The sequence below is a fragment of the Camelina sativa genome, chromosome 16, assembly GCF_000633955.1.
Source record: "Camelina sativa cultivar DH55 chromosome 16, Cs, whole genome shotgun sequence".
NCBI classification, from domain to species: Eukaryota; Viridiplantae; Streptophyta; class Magnoliopsida; order Brassicales; family Brassicaceae; genus Camelina; species Camelina sativa.
Genome location: NC_025700.1, coordinates 27,153,327 through 27,175,052, shown reverse-complemented (window position 1 = coordinate 27,175,052; position 21,726 = coordinate 27,153,327). Strand labels below are relative to the sequence as shown.

The following is a 21,726-nucleotide window of genomic DNA, read 5'->3' as shown; positions in this document are numbered from 1 at the left end:
TATCAAGAATACTATTATCGTACTCTACTGTGAAATTTTGGGGACCATGTAATTAATGCATGGGTTAAATTTTTGATTGGTACAAAGATCCAGAAACTATAAGAACATCTCCACATGGAATTAAAGTAATAGTACGAATAGATTCTTCTTTTTCTTTTTCTATTGGTTTTCGGGGAATATTTTTCTATTGGTTGTAACTTGTTTGGTTGTGACTAACAAGTTACAAACTTAGGCCCTGAATGTTTAATAGTGTTTGGCTAGATTTTGGTTCTTGTTTACCTAAAAACCAGTTTTACAGTCTTTCAAGATTTTACAAAATTGGATTTCCTAAAAAATGGAAAATCTAGTTTTTGAAAGATTTAATCCATTTTGAAAGAAAAACCAAAAACACTCTTATATTGGTTTTTAAAAACCAAAAACTAAAATCTAAAAACCAATTTGAAAAACCATTCCATTCATGGCCTTAATGATCACTATAAGAGCACGTGATTAGTTTTTATTTCATGCTAAGAAGGACTGATAATGAATAGATATATAGTTTTTTTTTGTAATTAAGAACACGTGATTGGTTTTTGTTTCATGCTAAGCTGTATTTAGTTAATCTGATCCACTGAAAAAAAAGGACTAATAATCAGATATAATTTTGTTATTAAAAAGTTATCAGATATAATTTTGTTATTAAAAAGTTTCGAACCTAAAATATATTGTCATTAGGGCGGTCCGGCTGGAGTGCCAAAGCAGATTAATGAGGTTCTCCTCCTATAAATGCTGCTCAAAATCAAGACCTGGTCCGATTTAGTTAGTTAAGGAAATTTAGTTAATACATGTGTAGTTTCTTTTTCCAAAAATTGAAGAATATAATGTTCAAGATAAAGTAGTTTCGGAAAGACAAAAGAGTAGAGTTGTTATGAAAATATAATGATCAAGAATAATCAATTGATTATTTTTGTTATGAAATTGAAAACGTAACATTTTTTTTAGATCATTCCGAAGATATTTTGATGACTGGTTTTATAAAATATATGGAATTGAAAAGCCAATCATCAAGGGAGAGATTGAAGATGTTGTGTTGGCCGGGCATGGATTATAAAACTCAATCACCAAGAGAAAGATTGAATGTGTTGTATTGACTCAAGTTTTATAAGTTCAAGAACATGTCATGAATTTATACTAAAACAAGAAGTGGCAGTAAATAGATGAGACATAGATACAGACATGGAATCGTCATAGATGGTGTGACAGGTCATACAACGATATTAGACAAAACTAACATTGAGGCTAATGCATTACATGATACAAATGTTGGTGGAGTTGACACACAGAATGAAGTATTACTTGATAAAAGTGCAGGTACATCAAACCTTAAGTAGCACTTGGTGATCATGTTGATATAGTGATTGACACAAAGCAGAGAAGATAAGGTTGAATCAATAACGCTGCAGTTAGATATATCAAAGGATATGTCAAACGTCTGAAGCATTTCTTGTACTTGTTCCGGCGTTAATAGAGGAAGTAGTACAAGAAGCTGAATTGAAGAGTTTGAGTACATAAGCTTAAGGCCGACTTGGACAAGCCAAGTAGCGACTGCTGAGCTGGATGAACATCTTGAATTTTCATTCAAGATGGGATCACGACAGAAACTTTTCTATTTGTTGTATAATAGAAAATTTCTATTTATTGTATAATAGGAAAATTGTATACAATTGTTAATCTCCCAATTCCTATTTGTTTTATAACAATTTTTTTTGTTTGTTGTACAACAGAAAAGTTGGCAACCCTATAAGTTGTGCAAAATACCAAAAAGGGGCTTCATAAAGACTTGCACGCTTCAAGGTATTTTCGAGAGATACACACAAGATGTGTGATGTCGTCCCATCAACCAGATAGAAAGATATTTTGATGGTTTATTCATCTTGAAAATAATGATACGCATAATAGTGTTTGTATCATATGCAGATTGTTATCTTGTTCTAGTGAATTTATTCTGTACTAGGTCCGGGGATGTAAAAAAAACCAAACTCTGTTAACAAAGCTCGTGCGTTGTTTACTTTAAAAAAATGTTTAGACACTCACCAAAAATAAGCAACGAAGATGGTCTTAGGTCTCAATTCAAAGGTTTTGGTTCTTCCTTTTGTGACAAGTGAATTTAGATTATATCTTACGTCTAGCTATGCTAAATTAAGCTGATTTGCAACAAAAGCAACTTGCATTGCTTTTTCCTGCACTTGTCATTATTAATTTACACTTCTTAACAAATTCTTTCAAAATTGGTTTAAAATTTCTTCAGGAAGTTTGATTCTTCAATATTAAACAATTAACAACCAACAGTTTTGAAAAAAAATAATCGTAAATAATAAATGGGCCTAAAAGGGCCGCATAAAATCGAAGACTCATATGGACAGTGTTTAAACGGATCAATAAATAAATGAGCCTAAATGGATTAGTCAATTAGTATTTGATAGACAGGGCTTGGAAGGACCGGGTGTGTCCGTTTAACATCACTAAGTGAGAAGCCAAAAAAATAACTCTGCAAATGAGGTTAGAAAAAAGCTAAAAAGTTCAGCAACTTCGTACATGGCATAGTCTCTGTCTAGTTTAGTAGTTTACTTCGAACCATTGCGAATATTAATAAGGTGATAGATAAAGAATGATGTTGGGGCCTTTTGAATAACTTGCCTGCATGATGGGATGAAATAGAATTATTTGGGTCTTTGAAATATCAACTTTGTTCTCTTCTCTCTTGGGGAAATTAAACTGTTACATGCTTTAAATCTCGGCTGGTTTGCATTGTAAGTCTCTAGAAAGTGTTTTTTTTTTTTCATCAAACATTTTCTTCATTCCATCTTTCCTATTTTTTTTGACGTGATAGATATATTGCGTAAAATAAAAAGAGAATATTTTGAACCAAGTTGCATTAAAGGAAGAACAGATTGATGTACCTCAATACATAAACGTGTAGCATATTTAATTTAGGTAAACTTAGCTAGGGAAAAGTATACTATCAGTATTAGCTTCTGTTATTAGTATACATCTTGCAACTATGGAGTTGAAAGAAACATATACACCTTTCTTACGTCAACTGTAAACAGATACGTATCAGTGGTGGAGCCAGTGAAGCATTACCAGATGAAATTCTAAAAATTAGTGGAATTTTTATGAAAAAAAAAATTGACCCTTATGCAATAATACAATTGATCGAGGTGAAATTTTGTGCAATATTATAATTGACCCACGTGAAATATTAAAACACAAAAAAGCTTTAAGTTTAAGGCTTTCGGTATGAAATATTGAGCCCAATTAATTTTAGTAAATATACAAACTGATTGTTTAAGAGCCCATATAATATTCTGTTTTTTTTTTGTCTACCTACGTGAGCATAAAAACGAAAAACTGTTCAGCTTCTTCTTTTTTGTTCTTTTTCAAATTTTAGATAGTGTGATATGAGCTTTCTTCTTCTTTGTTCCAAAACTCAAGAGTTCTAAGATTAGATTTCCAAGTACTTGAATATATTTTTTTGTATATTAAATTTCCTTAACTAAGTTTAATCCTGTCTAATATTAAAAATAAATTTCCTAAGCTCTATTTGTGTTAATCTTCTAAAAAATTGTGATTTTGCTTTGTTTTAGTTTATACTTTAGTAAATTTACCTATTTGTTGGTGTTAATTGTCACTCTTTATATGATTTTGATAGCTCTGTTTGTGTTAATCGTCACTCACTCTTATATGATTTTGATTTTTGTGTGTAGGAAACAATAAACATAATGGATCGCTTCGTCGTGAAAAGAAAAACTCCACCATTTGATATTGATTTGGATGATTTGCCATGGGATCCAGCGAAGAGGAAAAGAATTATAAGCTATCATCCCAATCAAAGAGATGAAGTACGGCGCAAATATTTGACTAGAGGACCTTGTCAACCTCGTGGTCACCGTTTTAAACAAACAGCAATTGGAGGGGTGCTTCGACGTTTTAATCTAAAGTGGTTTGATATGTATGGTGATTGGTTGGAATATAGTGTGGAGGAAGATACAGATTTTTGCTTGTGTTGTTACTTATTCAGAGATCAAGCTCAAAATCAAGGTGGGAGTGATTGCTTTGTATCAACTGTTTTTTGTGGTTGGAATAAGGGGTTGCAGGGGTTGAATCAACATGCGGGATCTGATGTGAACAGTTTTCACAACAATGCCAAAAGAAAATGTGAGTATTTGATGAGGCAAGGTCAGTCTATCAAACATGCTCTTCATAAACAAAGCGATGTTGTGAAGAATGATTACAGAATTCGACTGTATGCTTCCATTGATGTTTCTAGACATTTGTTACATCAAGGATTACCATTTTGTGGTCATGATGAGTCAGATGAGTCAGCCAATAGAGGTAATTTCTTAGAGCTTCTGAAGTATACCGCTGGTCAGAATAATGCTCCAATTCAAAAGGACATTGTGCATTGCTTTGCAGAAGAGGTAACTAAATCTATTATTGAAGAAATTGATAATGATGTCTTTGGTTTGCTGGTAGATGAATCTGCTGATGTATCAGACAAGGAGCAAATGACAATGGTTTTTCGCTTTGTTGATAAGTATGGGATAGTCAAAAAAAGATTTGTTGGTGTTATTCACGTGAAGGAGACATCTTCTTTATCTTTGAAGTGTGCTATTGATTCTTTGTTTGCGAAGTATGGATTGAGTATGAAAAAGGTGAGAGGAAAAGGATATGATGGAGCTAGTAATATGAAAGAAGAATTCAATGGACTAAGATCATTGGTTTTGAAAGAAAGCAGCTCAGCTTATTATGTTCATTGTTTTGCTCATCAACTACAACTAGTTGTCATGGCAGTAGCAAAAAAGCATTTTGAAGTTGGAGAATTTTTTGACATGATTTCTGTTTTGTTGAATGTGGTTGGAGCTTCTTGCAAGAGAAAAGATATGATCAGGGAAAACTACAAAAAAATAGTGGAAGAAGGGATTAACAATGGTGAAATTAAGACTGGAACTGGGTTGAATCAAGAAATTTCTCTTCAAAGGCCTGAAAATACTCGTTGGGGTTCACATTATAAGACTTTACTGCGACTTTTTGAGTTGTTTTCTTCTGTAGTTAAAGTTCTTGAGTATATTCAAGATGAAGGCACAGACTCCACCAAAAGACAACAAGCATATGGTATTCTCAAGTATTTTCACACTTTTGATTTTGTTTTCTATCTACACTTGATGCTGTTTGTTATGGGTCTCACTGATAGTTTATCAAAGGCTTTACAAAGAAAAGACCAAGATATCTTGAATGCTATTTCATTGGTGGAATCAACTAAAAGTCAGTTGCAAAAGCTTAGAGATGATGGATGGGATGCTTTTATGGCTAAAATTTGTTCATTTTGTGAGCAAAATGACATTGGGCTGGTCATAATGGAGGAAGATTTTGTTGACTCAAGAAGACCAAGGAAAAAGACTGGCATAACCAACTTGCATCACTATAAGGTGGACTGTTTCTACAATGTCTTAGATATGCAACTTCAAGAGTTTAATGATGGTTTTGATGAGGTAAATTCTGAACTACTTGTTTGCATATCATCCTTGAGTCCAATAGATTCTTTTCGGCAGTTTGATAAGTCATTGCTCATGAGATTGGCTGAGTTTTATCCAGAAGATTTTAGCTTTATGGAGCGTAAATCTCTTGATCTGCAACTTGAGATATATCTTGACAATGTGCAAAGAGATGAAAGGTTTACAGATTTAAAGAGTCTTAGTGATCTTGCACGTGTGATGGTGGAGACAAGAAAACATATTTCACATCCTTTGGTATATCGTCTTCTAAAGCTATCTCTGATTCTTCCTGTTGCAACTGCAACCGTCGAACGATGTTTCTCTGCAATGACTTTTGTGAAGACAACCTTGCGTAATCGTATTGGTGATGTATTTTTAAGTGATTGTTTTGTTTGTTTTATCGAATAACAGATACTTAACACTATCACAAACGAATCAGTGATAAGACGATTCCAAGATATGAGTGAACGTTGAGTGCATCTGTTGTAGTTGTAATGACAATTTTATGGTTTTAATTATTTTTATTTTTTGCTTAAAAAAATATGACTCTGGTGGATAGATTTTCTGGTTCCGCCACTCATACGTATACATATGAAAGATCGCGTGTGTGTGTATGTGTGTATATATATATTCCCAGAGATGATATATATCTGCGTAAACTATATTATGTGTGAATTAATACATACATATATATCTATATAGATTACGAGTGCCAATTCATGTTAGGAAGTTGAAACGCCTGTCTTAAATCCCCATGATCACCTAGTGACGACGTCGTATCCATAACTCCATTTGCATGAAACCCCGAACTCTGAGGAATCTCACTAAGCATTGAAACAAAAGAAACATTGTAGTTGTCATTGTTGAGATCACCTGTATGATGAAACCTCTTGCTCGATAGGAAATATCCGAATGAAGATGATCCCGAGGCCTCGTGACCCATCCGGTACTGACCACACAACGAACGTTTGTCTGAAGAAACGACCATACCGTCGAAAAAGTGTTCCTCGTTGTTGTTGTTGTTGTTATTGTTATTGTTGTTTTCGTTGTTGTCTAGAACTGATGTGGAAGAAGAATTAGCAGATGACTTTGAGAGCATTCCTTCCATGAGATCTTCTCTTAGTAATACTCTCTCCATAGTTGGTCGTTGTGAACTATTCTTCTTATAGATCCTACATAGAACCCAATCGTCTAGCTGCAAAGTTTCGATTTGTGGTACATTAATCAACACATCAAACTATGCATATTGTATGTATAATAATAACGTCAGCTGGCATTGATTTAACGAGTAAAGTATCCTAGTTTTCCCAAAATAGATTTCGATATAAGTTTCCCACGTGAAACAATATTGTAGACTAAAAATTCAATTAAAATAGTGGAAAATATCACATATTTAAATTGATGAACTTCATATTTTAGGCTACTGAAACAATATGTGCTAATATATTTAGGGTTATTTTAGATTCCTTATGAGGTTTTTTGCATAGTAGCTAAACATTTCATTACTCAGAACAAAATACATTTTTCATGTGTTGAATGGTACCTTAGAATCTATATACGGAGACTCAAATTTGATAACCCAAAATTTTTTAGTGGATGTTAAGATCGTTGTGCATACCCGTAGTGAGTTTTTCCTCGTCGTGGCTATGCCAGGTGGCTTAGCCGTGGTGCTAAGGTTACCATCGGTGAGGCGATATTCATGCATGATCCAATCTGTTTTAATCCCTTTAGGAGGTTTTCCACCGTAAAAAACAAGCGCTTTCTTGACGCCAACCTTGTGACTATTGCACGTAAATATTGGTTTATCTGTTCCAGTGGCTTTCCAATAACCGGAAGTTGCTGCTCGATTTGGCCTAACCCCATTCGGATACTTCCGGTCCCGAGGACTAAAGAAGTACCACTCGTGCTCTCCAAAACTCGCCTTGCCTATAATCATTCACAAATTAAATACCATCAGCCAAGTGATCATAGTTATTTACACCAAATTTTAAATAATAGTTATAGATTTCAGTTGTGTAAAATTAGTTTAGTACATTTTAATCCAAACATTAAGCATAAATTTGGAACAATATAATATAGCATATATACTTGGAAGCTCCCAAGGATCAAACTTGTAAAGATCAATCTCGGCAATGATTGAGACCGGAAGTGGAACAGAAGTAGCTTTCTTCTTAAGATAATGAACCACTAGTTCCTCATCAGTCGGGTGAAACCGAAACCCGGGAGGGAGATGCGGATGGCCCGGCCCTATGCTCGAATCCCCCATGTTTTCCATCAACTCAGATCACGAAATCAGTCTCATGATCCTCGAGAGATTAATAAGTTTGGAAGAGATCAGTTTAAATCTATCGTAAGAAGAGGCGAGAAGAAATATTATAGTAGGTGTTAGGTTTGTGTGAGCATATGCCGAACAGGGGTGGGTCCCTTGACGAGAAAATGACACGTGGCTAATCGTGGGGCCCAGAATCAGCGGCCAATGGGCATTAAATTTTGGAGAAATGGCAGGTTTTTTTCGAACTGCCTTATGTCATGCCTTTCTTATGCTACACATCACGCACATACTTCTTTTTGGTATTTTCTTGTGTTAGATTTTTTGAAGAATTATTTCTTATATATATTTTTAGTCTAATTGATCATATATCTATATATATATATTAGACCATTATGATTATATATATATAAGAATTTATTAGAAATGGATACCTCTTTTCAAAATACCTATTTTTTTGAACATTTTTATTTTTACATTGATAATTTTCAAAACATTTTTAACATATATAAGTACATTAATCCAAAACTTTCAAATTATTTATCGTTCCAAAGGTAATGGCGAGTTGCCCTATGCTATACGAGTCCAAATTGTCTAAGCTGTTTAACAAATGGATTCGCCATGAGTACAAACAAGTTTAAAACATTTATCAGCATGTGTTCTTATGCAGGACAGCGAATGAGCGGTCTTTTGATGATATAGGGTTAAGTTGTCGTCGGAAGGTATGGTACGGTGGCCACTGGAATCAGCTCGTTGCATGCAGCCACTACACGAGGTGTATGTACTAATATTCTTCGTCGAAGAAGAAGGACGTTATTCAGGAGATTATTGTCCTGGGTTTTCTAGGATGTTTTCTTCCATTTCGGTGGACGTCACTAGGACGTGGTAATATAAAAAGATCACATGAGTTCACATTGAGGTATGCCTATAATCTTAACTAATGGGCGTCATGCTGAAGTGGTAGGGTAGGCCATTTGGCATTCCCCTTAAAATCAAAAATGCTAGGGCCTCAAAGGAACTTTAATGAAAGGATCATGGGCCTGCCTTTTGAGTATACGATGCTATATACGTATACCAGCCTGACCTAAGAGTTTGGGTTGATTGAATTGAGGTTTTGCTTCTGAGATATGGGTAACATTAGGCTAGGGTTTTTGGCCTACAATATGGTTAGATTTTTTTTGTGATACTTCTTTTTGACACTATGCATGATTGACTGGTTGTCATCAGAGTCTCCAAAAGACTTATTCTTTGGACGGTTCAGCGTATTCGACGAGACTAATATTCAATATGGTTGTGGGTCGGGTTATTACCGCATCTCCGCCTTGTTGAACATGGATGTGTTAACATCTTTGTTCCTTATTTATAAAGGAATTCTATCAAAATATTCTAAGGTGCCTCATAGAAATACTTTGTTATAATTAATTATTTAAGTTTGATAAAATATATTGTAGACTATATATTGTGTACATAATATAAATATGTTTGACCCATGCTTTTTTAAGTGAAAAATCAAAAACCTAAACACAATCTTCTATATAATTATATATATGTATATATAGTATTTGGGAACATAAGCCCATTGAGCCTATTGTTTCAGTGAGCAATTATAATTTTATCATTGGATTTTCAATGCTAAATTCAAAAATACCCCAATGTGCGCAAAAAGGGAATTCTATGTTATGATTTTACAAAAATACTTTTTTATATTTTGATAAATTGCAATAAATATAAGATAATAAATATAAATATAAGGTAATTTACTTTTTTCTTTTGATTATAATACTGAATATTAATGTTAATGTTAGCATTTTAGTGGCTTTTTCATATTGATAAAAAATTGATTAATATCTTGTATGGTAAAAAAAATATTCAAACAATTTATGAGGATAATGGAATTTTTATTTAATTTACGAGGATAATGACAAAATTTACTCTCACTAAATTTTTGTCCAAAAATATTTAGTCCTCGTATATGGCTCATAGCCTCATACTTAAGTAATACTGTTATAGTGAAGGCAGATAATGATTTAACACCAAAACATTCATATAATTAAGTATATTTTAACGTATGTTCACACAAAAACTTAACTAGAACATAAGAAAAACCGAAGTAATGAAACTATATACATGTTGCACTATAATCACTAGTTTAAAGACACGAAAAAGAGCACCATATCTCCCTTTATTTACCGCTTCGACTTTTGCAGACTCCCCAATTGCGTGTTTTGTCTCTGCATGCAGTGTTTGAGGCTAAGCGAGGGTTTCGAACAGCTTCTGGCTAAGAACGGGAGCGGTGAGTTCCTGGTAAAGATGGTGGTGGATGAGATGATGACCAAGACTTCCAAGGATGAAGAAACCAAGCTGCCTCACGTTTTCACACGAGAGACGGAATATCAATGATCAATCTATATATAGTTTTTTTTTTTGGTTATGGTTTCACTGTTTTCGCCACTAACCAATTGTTTAAATATTATGAGTACGGACGATCACAAATCTGATGTGTGGAAAGCAACGACGTGAACTATGCATGATAAAAGTTTGTATCATGTCAACCAATGATTTTCTATCTTTTTATTTACCAATTTCCTGCTTTTGCTATAAATGTATGATTTATATTAGGAATCCAATATTGTCCTCTAGTTCGAGTATTAGATTCTAGATACAGTTGATCATTTCTCTTAGTACATTTTACTATCTATTTCTTTGGGAGATGATGACCGTCTCATAGGATGTTTTACACTTTTACTTCCTTCTTCAACGGGTTTTAGTATTAAAAAGAACCGAAGGAAAGGTATAACTAGCTACTAAATAGTTTTTGATATAATTAAAGTATATGTGCGTCTTTGAAGGGTTCTCTCTAATCTTTCCTACAACCTACACGAGAAAAGACAAAAAATGCTAGCAAGTCAAAGATAAGAATAGATTTTACTCGTTTCTTGAGGTATTTTCTTGAAGTCCATATGTTAGAAAAAGAACGTTGAATTCTTCCTTCAGTATTAGCGTGACAAGAATCACAATCTGAAGATTTTTAAAATTAGCGTGATTTAGAGTATACCTGTTTTTATCCAGGATATAAAGAAAAAGTATATATAATAAATAGAAGAAATGATATTTTTTTAAATAGCCTTTATATATTTGTTTTAATTGAAGAAGTATGTTATATTTATGAAAATCAAATTAATAAACCTTTTTATATACGAATTTCAAAATTTAAACAATTTGTTTTCTAAACTATCTTAGTTTTATATATAAAAAATAATCACAAATAAGTTTTAGAGCGACGCGTATTTAAATTGTTTCTCTTTGGTTCAATTCACAATCCACAGCTAAAAAGCCTATAACCATCATATATATAGCAAGACACATATCTATTTATTACCAATCTAAAACCAGTTCTTCTTACACAATTATCAAAAAGATATTAAAACCAGTCTTTATCGCTAACTCACTCTTTCACTTGGCACAATCATTTTGTTTCTTCTTTATCAATTCAAAACTGTTCGATGCAACGTTTGTTAGCCCCATCCTCAAAACTCGCACACACAACAAGATGTATAGCAAATCCAACCCTACTTTGCCCAAACCCATGTGATATTTTCATCAATCATCGTGGGATCGATACCAAGAAGAGTATTTCAGGCCTACTGTATGATCATTTCACTAGCCTACGTTTGAATACTTTCTTGGATAGTAAGAGCTTAAAGCCTGGGGACAAGATTTTCGGGGAGATCGATGCGGCGATCAAAACTTGCGAGGTTGGTATTGCGGTTTTCTCTCCTCGTTATTGCGATTCTTACTTCTGTCTCCATGAACTCACATTGCTCATGGAGAACAAGAAAAGAGTCATCCCTATATTTTGGGATGTCAAGCCATCGGAACTCTGCGTTAAAGACGACGGGACACGTCCAGCTTCTGAGATCCGGAGGTTTCAATTGGCTCTTAAGGAAGCAAGATATACCGTAGGGCTCACGTTTGATACATCTACTGGGTATGCTCTTGTTTTTTTCCTCCATCAATATTTATTTATGATTTCTTAAATATACAGTTCATTTACTTACATATTTATATATTTTCCTAGCTTAAAAGAAAACTTAGGAATTTCTCTTATGAAACATTCGAATATGGACATTGGTTTATCTTTGATCACAGGTTTTTTTTTAACGAATTTGTTAGAAATCTTAAACGCAATATAAAAATATGAACGAAAATTACGTTGACATTTCGTATTTGCAATCTTTTTCTATAAAAGCACTGGAAAGATGCTCTCATTGAAACGTTAAGCAGACCAATACAACAAGTCAACAACACTTGAAACAGTCAAACACAGTTTTTAACTGAAAAATTAATTATCTAACAAGAAAAGGATATTGCAACTCATAAAATCACCTTTTTTTTCTTTGCAATCAAAAGAGTGGGGGTGTTTATTGGATTTTACGCGTGACAAGTTTTATAGTAAACCCATTGGCAGCAGATTTTTGTTATTTTTATATAGAGTAGAAAAATCTCTGATTAGTAAGGAATTTGAATATATATATTTTTATGATGGTTATACAATATGAAAATAAATATAAGATAAACAGAAAAATAACAAGCTTATATCTCCTTTGCACCAAACAAAAACTTATATCTCATATATAGATTTGTATTTGGTAAAAATGTAAATGTGATTAATTTTTTTTGACTAATTTATTTATTCTATTGTGTAGAGACTGGTCAAAGCTCTTGGCCATGGCATCGGATGCAGTCATGAAGAACCTATTAGAAGTTGAAGAGAAGAAACTAATGAGCATTAACCCCACGTACAAGCACATAATTTAGTTAGGTCAATCAATTGCTCAATAACATATAAAGCGTGTTATTTTCTCCTTCATTCTATTTTAATTTAATTTAATTTGATAGATATAGTAAATAAACTGAAAAAGTACTTTGTATTTTTTTACATACTCATTTTTTTCCAGATAACTTCATTCTTGTAAGAAGTTGTAATTTTTTTTTTCCAGAAACTGGATTTTTTTTTGTAACCTATGATCATACATAAATAAGAAAGAATTTCTTGAATGTACCCTTCCATTAGTCAAATGTCCATGGTTTCTTTAACAAAAGAAACAAAAAAAAACAAAAAAAGATGTGGTGTCTTTGGATGCTCTTGTATATAATTAGTGCACAATGCTTGAATACTAATTCAAAAGAATAAATTATTCAACTAAAAGTGAACATTTTGTGTAGGGCATCCAACCAAACTCGTGTATGAATCATTATGAATTAGGGAAAAAACCTAAAAAAATTCGCCATCTAATTTTTTTTGGCCGTTTAATTACTCTAGTTATTACATTTCCCAAAAATTACCTGGTTTAATTTCTGTCGTCTTTAAAAACCTTTATTTAATTAATAACGGTAGATTCATATTTACGACATAACGACTGTTAACTCTAATGAAAGAAATATTAACCAAGATTAAAATATAATCCCACGTGGTTAATTAGAGGGAACTAAAGACAATGTTGCCATCTTCTTCTTCTCCCAAATCGATTTCGAGTTGAACCCTAAAACCCTAAACATTACAATTGAAATTAACAACGGTTTCATACCTCATCTCTCAGTCGATTATTGCAATGAACACACCACACAATCAACTATAACCGCAACTACTCAGACGACAACTATCATCGCAATCAAAGGAATTTGGAATTTGAAGTTTGAGAAGAAAAATCGCTTTTAGGGTTCTAGGGTTCTAAAACTCGAAATCGATTTGGGGGAAGAAGAAAAGGACAACATTGTCTTTAGTTCCCCCTAATTAACCATGAGGGGTTATATTTTAATCCTAATTAACATTTTCGTCATTAGAGTTAACAGTCGTTATGTCGTAAGTATGGATCTACCGTTATTAATTAAATGAAGGTTTTTAAAGACAATGGAAATTAAACCAAAAATTAAACGGCCAAAAAAAATTAGATGGCGTATTTTTCGAGTTTTTTCCCATATTAATTAATGTCTCGCCAAAAAGTACCCTTGTTGGAGACAAGTACCGTGTTAACATTATACATCTACAAGAGTGATATTAATTTCACTAACTATATATAGTCAAAAGATCAAATATTAAGGCGATCACTAAATTAGTTGTATTTTGAGCCTTTTATCAAAATCGTTTTTTAGGTTTCCTTTGTAAATCGTACCTACTTTAACTCCAGTAAGGAAGAGTTTAAATTCCTAACCGTTGAGGTGGGCTCTAAAATAAACACCACTTGCCTTTACTATGTTTGCTTAACAGCTGCAAATGCATGCTTTTATACATGTTGACTCTCTCTTTTTTTTATCTTTTTTTTTTTTTGGTTGTCTATGAGTATATATTATCTCTAGCCGACAAGGAAAATGAAACAAGATAAAATCATTTAACAATTAATTTATAAGAAGATGGATTAATTAGGAAAAACAAAAAAGAAAATTAGAGGAAGACGAGGAGGAGCATAATTGAAAGGGACCACAAAAATTAATGTAATTGGTCAGTCACTACTAGTCTCCTCCTCCACTAATGAATGACAAAGGAAGCATGTGCCCCCACAAAACTCTTAACTCATCCTTTGCTGTCACCGAAAGCTTCGAATCCAGAGTATATAAAACTCTCTCTCTCTCTCTCTCTCTCTCTCTCTCTAAGTCAACATGTCTCCTTCACGTCTCTCCCCTTTTATCTTCTTCGACGAAGGAAGGAGACGAAGAAGAAGGCTTCACTGTTGTTCTCTCTTTCTCTCTCCGTAGCCAGCCAGCCACCGCCACCATGGATTCTCGAGCTATACTCGATTCCGCTTTGTTTCAACTCACTCCTACTCGCACCAGGTCTCTCTCTCTCTCACTTTCTCATTCGATTTGCTTTGCTTGATCTTATTTTGTTGAATTGTGTTTGATTGTGTTTTGGAAGATTCGATCTGGTGCTCTTCTGTGGGAGTAAGAAGGAGAAGCTAGCTTCTGGAATCTTCGAACCTTTCGTCTCTCATCTCAAATTCGCTAGAGATCAGATCTCTAAAGGCGGTTACTCCATCTCTCTTCGTCCTCCTTCTTCTCACTCTCCTTGGTTCACCAAATCCACTTTTCATCGGTATTTTTCAATTCCCCCCTGAAATCCCGATTCTTCTACTTTTGTTGACAATTTCCAAATTCAGATTCGAATTACGATTAATGAGATCTTGTTGTAATGAGTTGTTGCTAAATTACGTTTCTTTGATTTTTGATTTTTTTTTTTTTTGTAGGTTTGTGAGATTTGTAAACACGCCTGCGATTATCGAGAGATTTGCTACTCTGGAGAAAGAGATCTTGCAGATTGAGCATTCCATTCAAGCTAACGAAATCGCCAATGCTGCTACTGATGCTGAGCAATTACAAACACAAGATGGTAAAGCTAATTCCATAAAGAAGTCGAACGAGTCATCCAAGGTAAACTTGCGGTTTCCAAGTTGTAACTGTGCTTTTCAGTTACTGGTTTTGTTTGGTTAATTTAGTGTTTATTTTTATTACTACAGAAGGGATCTGAGAATGGCAATGAGTTTGCAGGAGAGGAAACCTCAAAGTAACGTTTCTAACTATGGAACTTAATACAGTTTTCTTTTTCACGCATTCTTCCACAATTGGATAAGTTTTTGTTGACTAACCTGTGTTTTTTGTTTGTGTCATTTACCAGGATTCAGCTTCAACGTCTTCTTGAAACCCGAAGAACATTGCTTCGGAGAGAGCAAGCGATGGCTTATGCACGAGGCGTTGTTGCTGGTTATGATATTGATAGTATTGATGATCTTATTTCTTTTGCTGATGCTTTTGGGGCGTCAAGGTTAAGGTATGTAATGTCATCGTTTCGTAACCTCCTTCAGTTTGATTTGCTGTGAGATTAGTTTGAAATATTCTTGTACTGTTCATCATTACGCAGGGAAGCATGTGTAAAGTACAAGGAACTATGGAAGAAGAAGCACGGTGATGGGCTTTGGATGGCGGAATTAGCAGCTGTGAAAGCGTGTGCTCCAGTGGACATGTCACTGTTGGGTTCCTCAGGGATCATTCTCACCAATGAAGGTGCTGCGCTATCACTAAATGGGACAGACTCTGAAATTAAAGGTACCTTGTCGTAGCTGATCAGAGATCCTAATTCTTTTAGTGCTAGATGGCTAAAAAATTCCCATATCTAATATGAAGAAGTTCTGATTTGTAGATGACAAGTCAGTTAGTTTAGAGCAACATCCTTCCGGTGTTCCAAACTTTCAAGCACCAATGGGATGGCCGAACCATATGCCTCAGTACTTCTACCCTCCTCCATACCAAGGCTATCCATACCCTCCTATGCAACCTATGCCAAATCAACACCAAGGAAACATGCCGTGGCCTTCAAGGGGCAAAACTTCCAAGAAAAAAGGGAAAGGGGATTCTGATGAAGATGGGTCTAGTGGATCAAGTGAATCTAGTGAATCTGACTCGGCCAGCGATGATTCTGCTTCTTCTTTGGAAGATCAAGGTAAAAGACACTCTCGTACGAGTAAAAACTCTCGTAGATCAAAGAAAAACCGGAAGAAGTCATCTAAAACTGTTATCATCCGTAATATTAACTACATAACCCCCGAGGGACGAAACGGAGAAATGGAGGGAAATGAGTTTACGGACAATGGTTCCATCAAAGAGACTGTAGATGCTGCTGTTGGATTGCTCAAGGAAAAAATAGCTCATGAGGGAGAAGTCTCTGGTGAAGAAAAACGAAGCAATGAGAATTGGGATTCTTTTCAGAACATCCTGATGAGGCATGACGATGGCTCAGATGTACATTCGATGGATGTCGTCAGTGAGGAGCATTTCACCCATAGAGGCGCTAGTGTGGGTGCGAATTCTAATGGCTTGCAAACAAAGAACACTGCCTCTGGTGATTCCATCACCACAACTCAGAAAAATATAGAAAATGGAGGAGGAGCGGCCTTTGATCATTTTGAAAGTGAGGATACTGCTCGTAGGCTTCCAAGAACGAGGGACTCGACTGAAGAATGTATGTTGATGTTAAAGAGATCAGACATGTATGGAGATGAAAGCAAAGACATGTATAATGCTAGGGGTGAATCGTTGGTGAAGAAGTCAGGGAGTGGAGAGGATTGGTTTACTTCTTCCAATCGGAAACCAGAAAGCAACCATGGGAGAATGTCATTTGATGACAGCATTTTGACATCTCAAGTATCTGAGAAAAGCAAGAAACAAGAATTCGTTGATGATTCTTTCATGGTCCATTCATCATCGCTAGCTACTGATGATCTTTATGACTCTCGGTGGAGACCAGACATGGCTGCAGATATTGCTTTAGCCTCCGACATTGACAATGGTCACACGAATGAAAAGCGTGATTCATGGGAACCAAATGATCTTTGTATGATTCCTGAACGCAATTCAGGAGACTCGTTGGCTAATGATTACTCGATCGACTTCTCTGCTGAAGCGAATGCAAGGCTATCAAGTAACGGAACAGCTCAGGAGAAAGAAGATAAGATCGTCTCAAGCGGTGAGAAGAAAACCACTGTGAAGAACCCAGAAGCTCGTAAGTCTAGAACTCCAAGTAGAACCAGAGCTGAAGCCATGTCCAAGACTGCAAAGAAACCGACATTAGTTAGCAGAACAATGGCTCAAAAGAACAAGTTTGAAAAGGTAAGAAAACGTTCTAACACTGCATTTCCTTTATCCGATAGAATTGAATTAGTTTCTTACCTAGATTTTTTTGCCGGTTAATCTTTGGGATTGTAGGAAGAAGAGATGCGGATGAGAATAGAGAATCTTGTTATGGAAAGGCAGAAAAGAATCGCTGAGAGATCAGCCATGACTGCATCTCGAAAAGGTTCGATCCGAGCTCCTTCGCCTCGTGAAAGGGCAACATAAGTAAGTAAAGGAAAACGGTTATTCAGTTTACAGTTAAAACCATTGGAAACAGAACGCATTGTTTTGGTCACTTCAAAAATTCTTTTGATACATTCATAAATAAGTCAGGTGGTGGTGATCCGATTATTTTATTTATTATTTTCTCAAACTGTTTCTGAGTAGTGATTTGTAATTTATTTGGGTTAAACAATGAGATTTATATATTTGTAATTTTTTTGATTATATAAACCAAAGATAAGTACTCAATCTCTTATTGCACATTGACAAAACCTAATAACCTATAGTATTTTGAGCATTTTTGTGATTGTTTCGTGTCTTTATCTCATAGTCCAAAATTCCAAATGCAATCCACCAAATCAATAGAGTGGTTTATTATTATTAATGGCTTAATGCTTGAAATAATCATATTAACACATAATGACTAGTCAAAATAGATGTATCTTACAGATTAGCTAGCTAGTGTCTGATGGATGCGTGATAATTCTGTAAAAGCATTAAAATAATTCTGTAAAAGCATAATTCTGATGGACAGATTAATGGGTTTTTTGTTGGGCCTATGATAAAATAAAAGATAAAAATGTCCTCAATTTATTAGTGCACATTAAAATCGGGTTGTAAAGATTACCCACAAGTCCACAACGCGTTTAACTATCGTTATTAGTTGATAAAGCTACTGTTTGATGCATGAATTATTATTATATAAGTTGGATGCATGACTATAATTCCGTTTGTATTTGTAAACTTTGACTAGTATTAAGCAAAACAGCTTATAATATTATTCCATGTAAAATCATATTAAAAAAATTGTTAACTTATAAAGTTGACATATGATTTGCTTTTACGCAAACCACATGTTATAAAGATGCAACCAACAATAACATAGACTATGTCTTAGCACATTTTACAAACAAAAAAATGGTATACAACAGAGGGTTGAACAAAAGTAAAAGTATTAAAATATACAGATTTTTATAATTAAAAATTGCAAAACCCTAGTTGAACAATTGCGTCATTTTATAATCAGTAGGAACTATATTTTCATTACTTAAAACTTAAAAGTCTATTATGGTGGAAACAAACATTCTACAATTAATATTCCCTGGTTAAAATTTATTTTGCATCCAAGTTTGTTTGACTATAATCTTTTTTTAGGCATTGTGTAGTATAGTACCCGCAGATTTGTGTAGGTTCTAAAACTATAAAGCTTGGTTTGTTTTTTTGTCTGTGTTTATCATTGAACAAGATAAGATGTTTTATTTTTCTGTTACCAATTAATCAAAATAGAAAAAGGTTTGATCCTTCAAGTAAAACAGAATGGGTGTAACAATAAACCAAGAGGAGATAATTAGTACTTACACAGGTAATTAACTAAAAAAAGGAGAGATAGGTTTTAGGAAAGGGGTTACAGAGATTTGCCCATAAAAAAGAGAGATTCAACATTTGTTTTCCTTTGGCTCTCTCTCTTGAGAAAGTTCCATAAGTCTCATCAGCACAAAAGGCCTCAAACCCTAACTAATTAGATTTGCTCTGCACGATTCTGAAACTTTTATGATTTTGATGTTTATTCTTTATTAATATCTTCTGCTGTAAGGCTTTGAACACGTCTGTAAATATTCATTTTTTATTTTGAATTTTTCAACAGAAACACCAAAAAGAAAAAAAAAATAGTATAATATTTTATTGACATTATAAAGCCGGAGTCGCCGGCAACTCATGACAGCCGGAGGTTGTTTTGGTATCCAAACGACGACAATGTTGTTCGGTCGTAAATCATCAAGCAAGTTGCAGGTAAAACACTTCTTCTTAATTCTTGATTGATTACATAGATTATTCACATATATCCTTGATTTTATGCTATAATTTTCTTGATTGATTTTGATTATTCACATGTATATATTATCCACAAAATCATTTGATATATTTGGAAATTATTCATATGATTCATACAAAACTCTTAATAACTTTCTTGTCTCTAGGAGTTATGGTTATATGAACTAATTCCAAAAACACATACCAAATTCTCATGTAGTCTTTTATAATCGTTAATGGTAGATCTTTCTTGCTCATATATATACCATCATGAAAAGCTGCATCTTTTTGTCAATATAACCAGATAAGTTCTGCATCTTATGGTTTCTTGTTTGTTATGATGGTTCTTGAAACTTGAGTGAACTCTAATACTCTATATATATATACTCTAATACTCTTATATGAAACATAAAAGAACTAACAAAATTTTCATTATAACGTTTCCAAAGTGCAAAATTTGATTCTAAATATATTTCTTTATTTTTTTTGTTGCAGCCTGTAAAAGGGCAAGCATCGCCTAAAGTTAGCAAGAATAGCAAGCAGGATGTTAAAACTTCTTCTTCTTCACCTAAACCTTCCTCTTCTTCACCCATATCGATTAGATCATCTAAGTCAATATTATCGGGGAGCACATCATCAAGACGTGTTTCTTCGCCTATAGGCATGCTCAAGAATGTTTCCAACAAAGAAGCTAAAAGCCCCAAGGCAAGCAGCTCACCTAAATGGACTGGTAATTTCATCCTTATGGTGGAGCTTCGCAGGAAGATCTTTACCTTTAGAGACATCATTGATCTTTCTTCTCTTGACGGTTCACCTTCCATAACCGATGTGCGTAAACCACAAAGTCTTCTCCTTATTAATTGCATCAAGATGCTTTATATATATGTTATGACTCGCTTGTTATGTTGTGTAGATGGTGATGCATACGATGAAAGATCTCCAGAAACTTTGTCCTGAGATCATCCACAGCTCACATATCTCGGAAATAAGACGTGCAAATGTCGATAAGGTATTCAAAACATGATCCAAAATATATGTTTTCCCCTGTCCTGCTGTTTCACATTCCTTGAATCTGATCAAATGTGTCTCCCACAGGTTCTTAACCATTTCTTCAATGCTTTGAAATCCATTGGAGACTCCTGGATTGATAACCCCGAGTGGATAGCTAAATCTAAGTATTGGAGTAGCAGCGTCGGAAAGAACCAGTCTGATCGACTAGGTAATAAGAAAAATCATCTTTAAAATGTTTAAAAGAATGTTTTGAATTGCAAACCTCTTTAAAATGTTCTGTTTCCTTTGCAGTTGAAAAGGTGTTAGCTGCATTAGATGGATTGATTAAGATGTCGAAAGAGAGGTTTGATATGATGGAGATTGATGAAGAAGAAGAGAAGAAAGAAGCCACTAGTCCACGGACAGCTAAATCCTCGAGCAGTCGAGTTTTATCGCCATCTGATTCATTCTCCGATAGCAAATCATCTTTCGATAGCAGACACTCGTTTTGCGGGTCACCAATCACGCCAAGATCAGTTCTACCAGAACCAATGATGGGTTCACCGGGAAGAGTTGGAGACTTTGCAAACTCTGCGTCACATCTTCTGTGGAATATGAGAGTTCAAGCACTTGAGAAGCTTAGTCCTATCGATGTTAAGCGACTTGCTATACACATTTTGTCACAGAAAGAAGCTCAGGAACCAAACCAAAGCAATGTAGAAGCTGAGATTAGTGTTGTTGAAGAGTTCAAGCCAAAAATGGATGATATAGAGAGCATTGATGTGAAGATGGAGACAGAAGAATCTGTTGTTCTTGATAAAGATAAAGATATTGTCATTAAGATAGCTTCACTGGATTCAACATCTGAAACCAAACTCAATCAATCAGAAGAATCTGTAGTTGCTCCGGAACCTTTGCCACCATCGCCTCTTCCTCCACTATCTATTATTAAAACTGCTTATTTACCTTCACAGCCACCACCTCCTCCCCCTCCTCCTCCGTCACCACCGCGTATCTCTGACACGGCAATACCAACGCCACATCCTCCGCCACCAGCAGTTATGCCTTTAAAAGGCGCTGCTCCACCACCTCCCCCTCCACCGCCTCAACCTCCAAGAACTACAGTAGCCCCACCACAGCCCCCTCCGCCTCCAGGAACTGCAGCGGCACCAACACCGCCTCCTCCTCCGCCAATGCAGAACAGAGCACCACCGCCACCACCAATGCCTATGACAAACA

The 21,726-nt window shown here is 34.7% G+C and overlaps 5 protein-coding genes across 6 annotated transcripts in view; 4 read left to right on the top strand and 1 right to left on the bottom strand.

Annotated features, from left to right (window-relative positions):
• Positions 3,762-6,008, top strand: LOC104754107. Its single transcript, XM_019237865.1, has 8 exons — positions 3,762-3,930; positions 4,016-4,080; positions 4,137-4,439; positions 4,542-4,722; positions 4,822-5,040; positions 5,092-5,531; positions 5,592-5,789; positions 5,946-6,008. The coding sequence occupies exons 1-8, from the start codon at positions 3,762-3,764 to the stop codon at positions 6,006-6,008; spliced, it is 1,638 nt and encodes a 545-aa protein (XP_019093410.1).
• Positions 6,087-7,861, bottom strand: LOC104752777 (NAC transcription factor 25-like). Its single transcript, XM_010475009.2, has 3 exons — positions 7,623-7,861; positions 7,153-7,460; positions 6,087-6,729 (listed from the first exon to the last, which is right to left on the bottom strand). The coding sequence occupies exons 1-3, from the start codon at positions 7,807-7,809 to the stop codon at positions 6,238-6,240; spliced, it is 987 nt and encodes a 328-aa protein (XP_010473311.1). The 5' UTR covers positions 7,810-7,861; the 3' UTR covers positions 6,087-6,237.
• Positions 11,307-12,621, top strand: LOC104754106 (TMV resistance protein N-like). The gene is made up of 2 exons (XM_010476261.1): positions 11,307-11,791; positions 12,510-12,621. The coding sequence occupies exons 1-2, from the start codon at positions 11,307-11,309 to the stop codon at positions 12,619-12,621; spliced, it is 597 nt and encodes a 198-aa protein (XP_010474563.1).
• Positions 14,436-17,941, top strand: LOC104752776. 2 transcript variants are annotated; one of them, XM_010475008.2, is made up of 8 exons: positions 14,436-14,634; positions 14,717-14,893; positions 15,045-15,228; positions 15,318-15,361; positions 15,473-15,625; positions 15,716-15,900; positions 15,995-17,460; positions 17,557-17,941. In XM_010475008.2, the coding sequence occupies exons 1-8, from the start codon at positions 14,576-14,578 to the stop codon at positions 17,686-17,688; spliced, it is 2,400 nt and encodes a 799-aa protein (XP_010473310.1). In that variant the 5' UTR covers positions 14,436-14,575; the 3' UTR covers positions 17,689-17,941. The 2 variants fall into 2 exon arrangements, with proteins under 2 accessions (XP_010473310.1, XP_010473309.1); XM_010475007.2 differs by having other exon boundaries at positions 15,315-15,361.
• The window catches only part of LOC104754105 (uncharacterized protein At4g04980-like), a 6,903-nt gene continuing 4,578 nt past the window's right edge, over positions 19,402-21,726 (top strand). Inside the window, exons 1-5 of the mRNA XM_010476260.1 lie at positions 19,402-19,476; positions 19,993-20,325; positions 20,411-20,506; positions 20,593-20,716; positions 20,800-21,692. Of these exons, the coding sequence (XP_010474562.1) occupies positions 19,402-19,476; positions 19,993-20,325; positions 20,411-20,506; positions 20,593-20,716; positions 20,800-21,692 (1,521 nt within the window). The remainder of the gene's footprint in view (positions 19,477-19,992; positions 20,326-20,410; positions 20,507-20,592; positions 20,717-20,799; positions 21,693-21,726) is intronic.

Coding starts and splice junctions, on each gene's coding strand:
- LOC104754107 (XM_019237865.1), top strand. CDS start 3,762: ATGGATCGCTTCGTCGTGAAAAGAAAAACTCCACCATTTGATATTGAT. Junction 5,041..5,091: donor GCCTGAAAATACTCGTTGGG/GTTCACATTATA, acceptor TTTCTTCTGTAG/TTAAAGTTCTTGAGTATATT. Junction 5,790..5,945: donor AACATATTTCACATCCTTTG/GTATATCGTCTT, acceptor ATCGAATAACAG/ATACTTAACACTATCACAAA.
- LOC104752777 (XM_010475009.2), bottom strand. CDS start 7,809: ATGGAAAACATGGGGGATTCGAGCATAGGGCCGGGCCATCCGCATCTC. Junction 7,461..7,622: donor TGATCCTTGGGAGCTTCCAA/GTATATATGCTA, acceptor GAATGATTATAG/GCAAGGCGAGTTTTGGAGAG. Junction 6,730..7,152: donor CGAGGAAAAACTCACTACGG/GTATGCACAACG, acceptor GAAACTTTGCAG/CTAGACGATTGGGTTCTATG.
- LOC104754106 (XM_010476261.1), top strand. CDS start 11,307: ATGCAACGTTTGTTAGCCCCATCCTCAAAACTCGCACACACAACAAGA. Junction 11,792..12,509: donor ACGTTTGATACATCTACTGG/GTATGCTCTTGT, acceptor TCTATTGTGTAG/AGACTGGTCAAAGCTCTTGG.
- LOC104752776 (XM_010475007.2), top strand. CDS start 14,576: ATGGATTCTCGAGCTATACTCGATTCCGCTTTGTTTCAACTCACTCCT. Junction 15,626..15,715: donor TTTGGGGCGTCAAGGTTAAG/GTATGTAATGTC, acceptor ATCATTACGCAG/GGAAGCATGTGTAAAGTACA. Junction 15,901..15,994: donor GACAGACTCTGAAATTAAAG/GTACCTTGTCGT, acceptor TCTGATTTGTAG/ATGACAAGTCAGTTAGTTTA.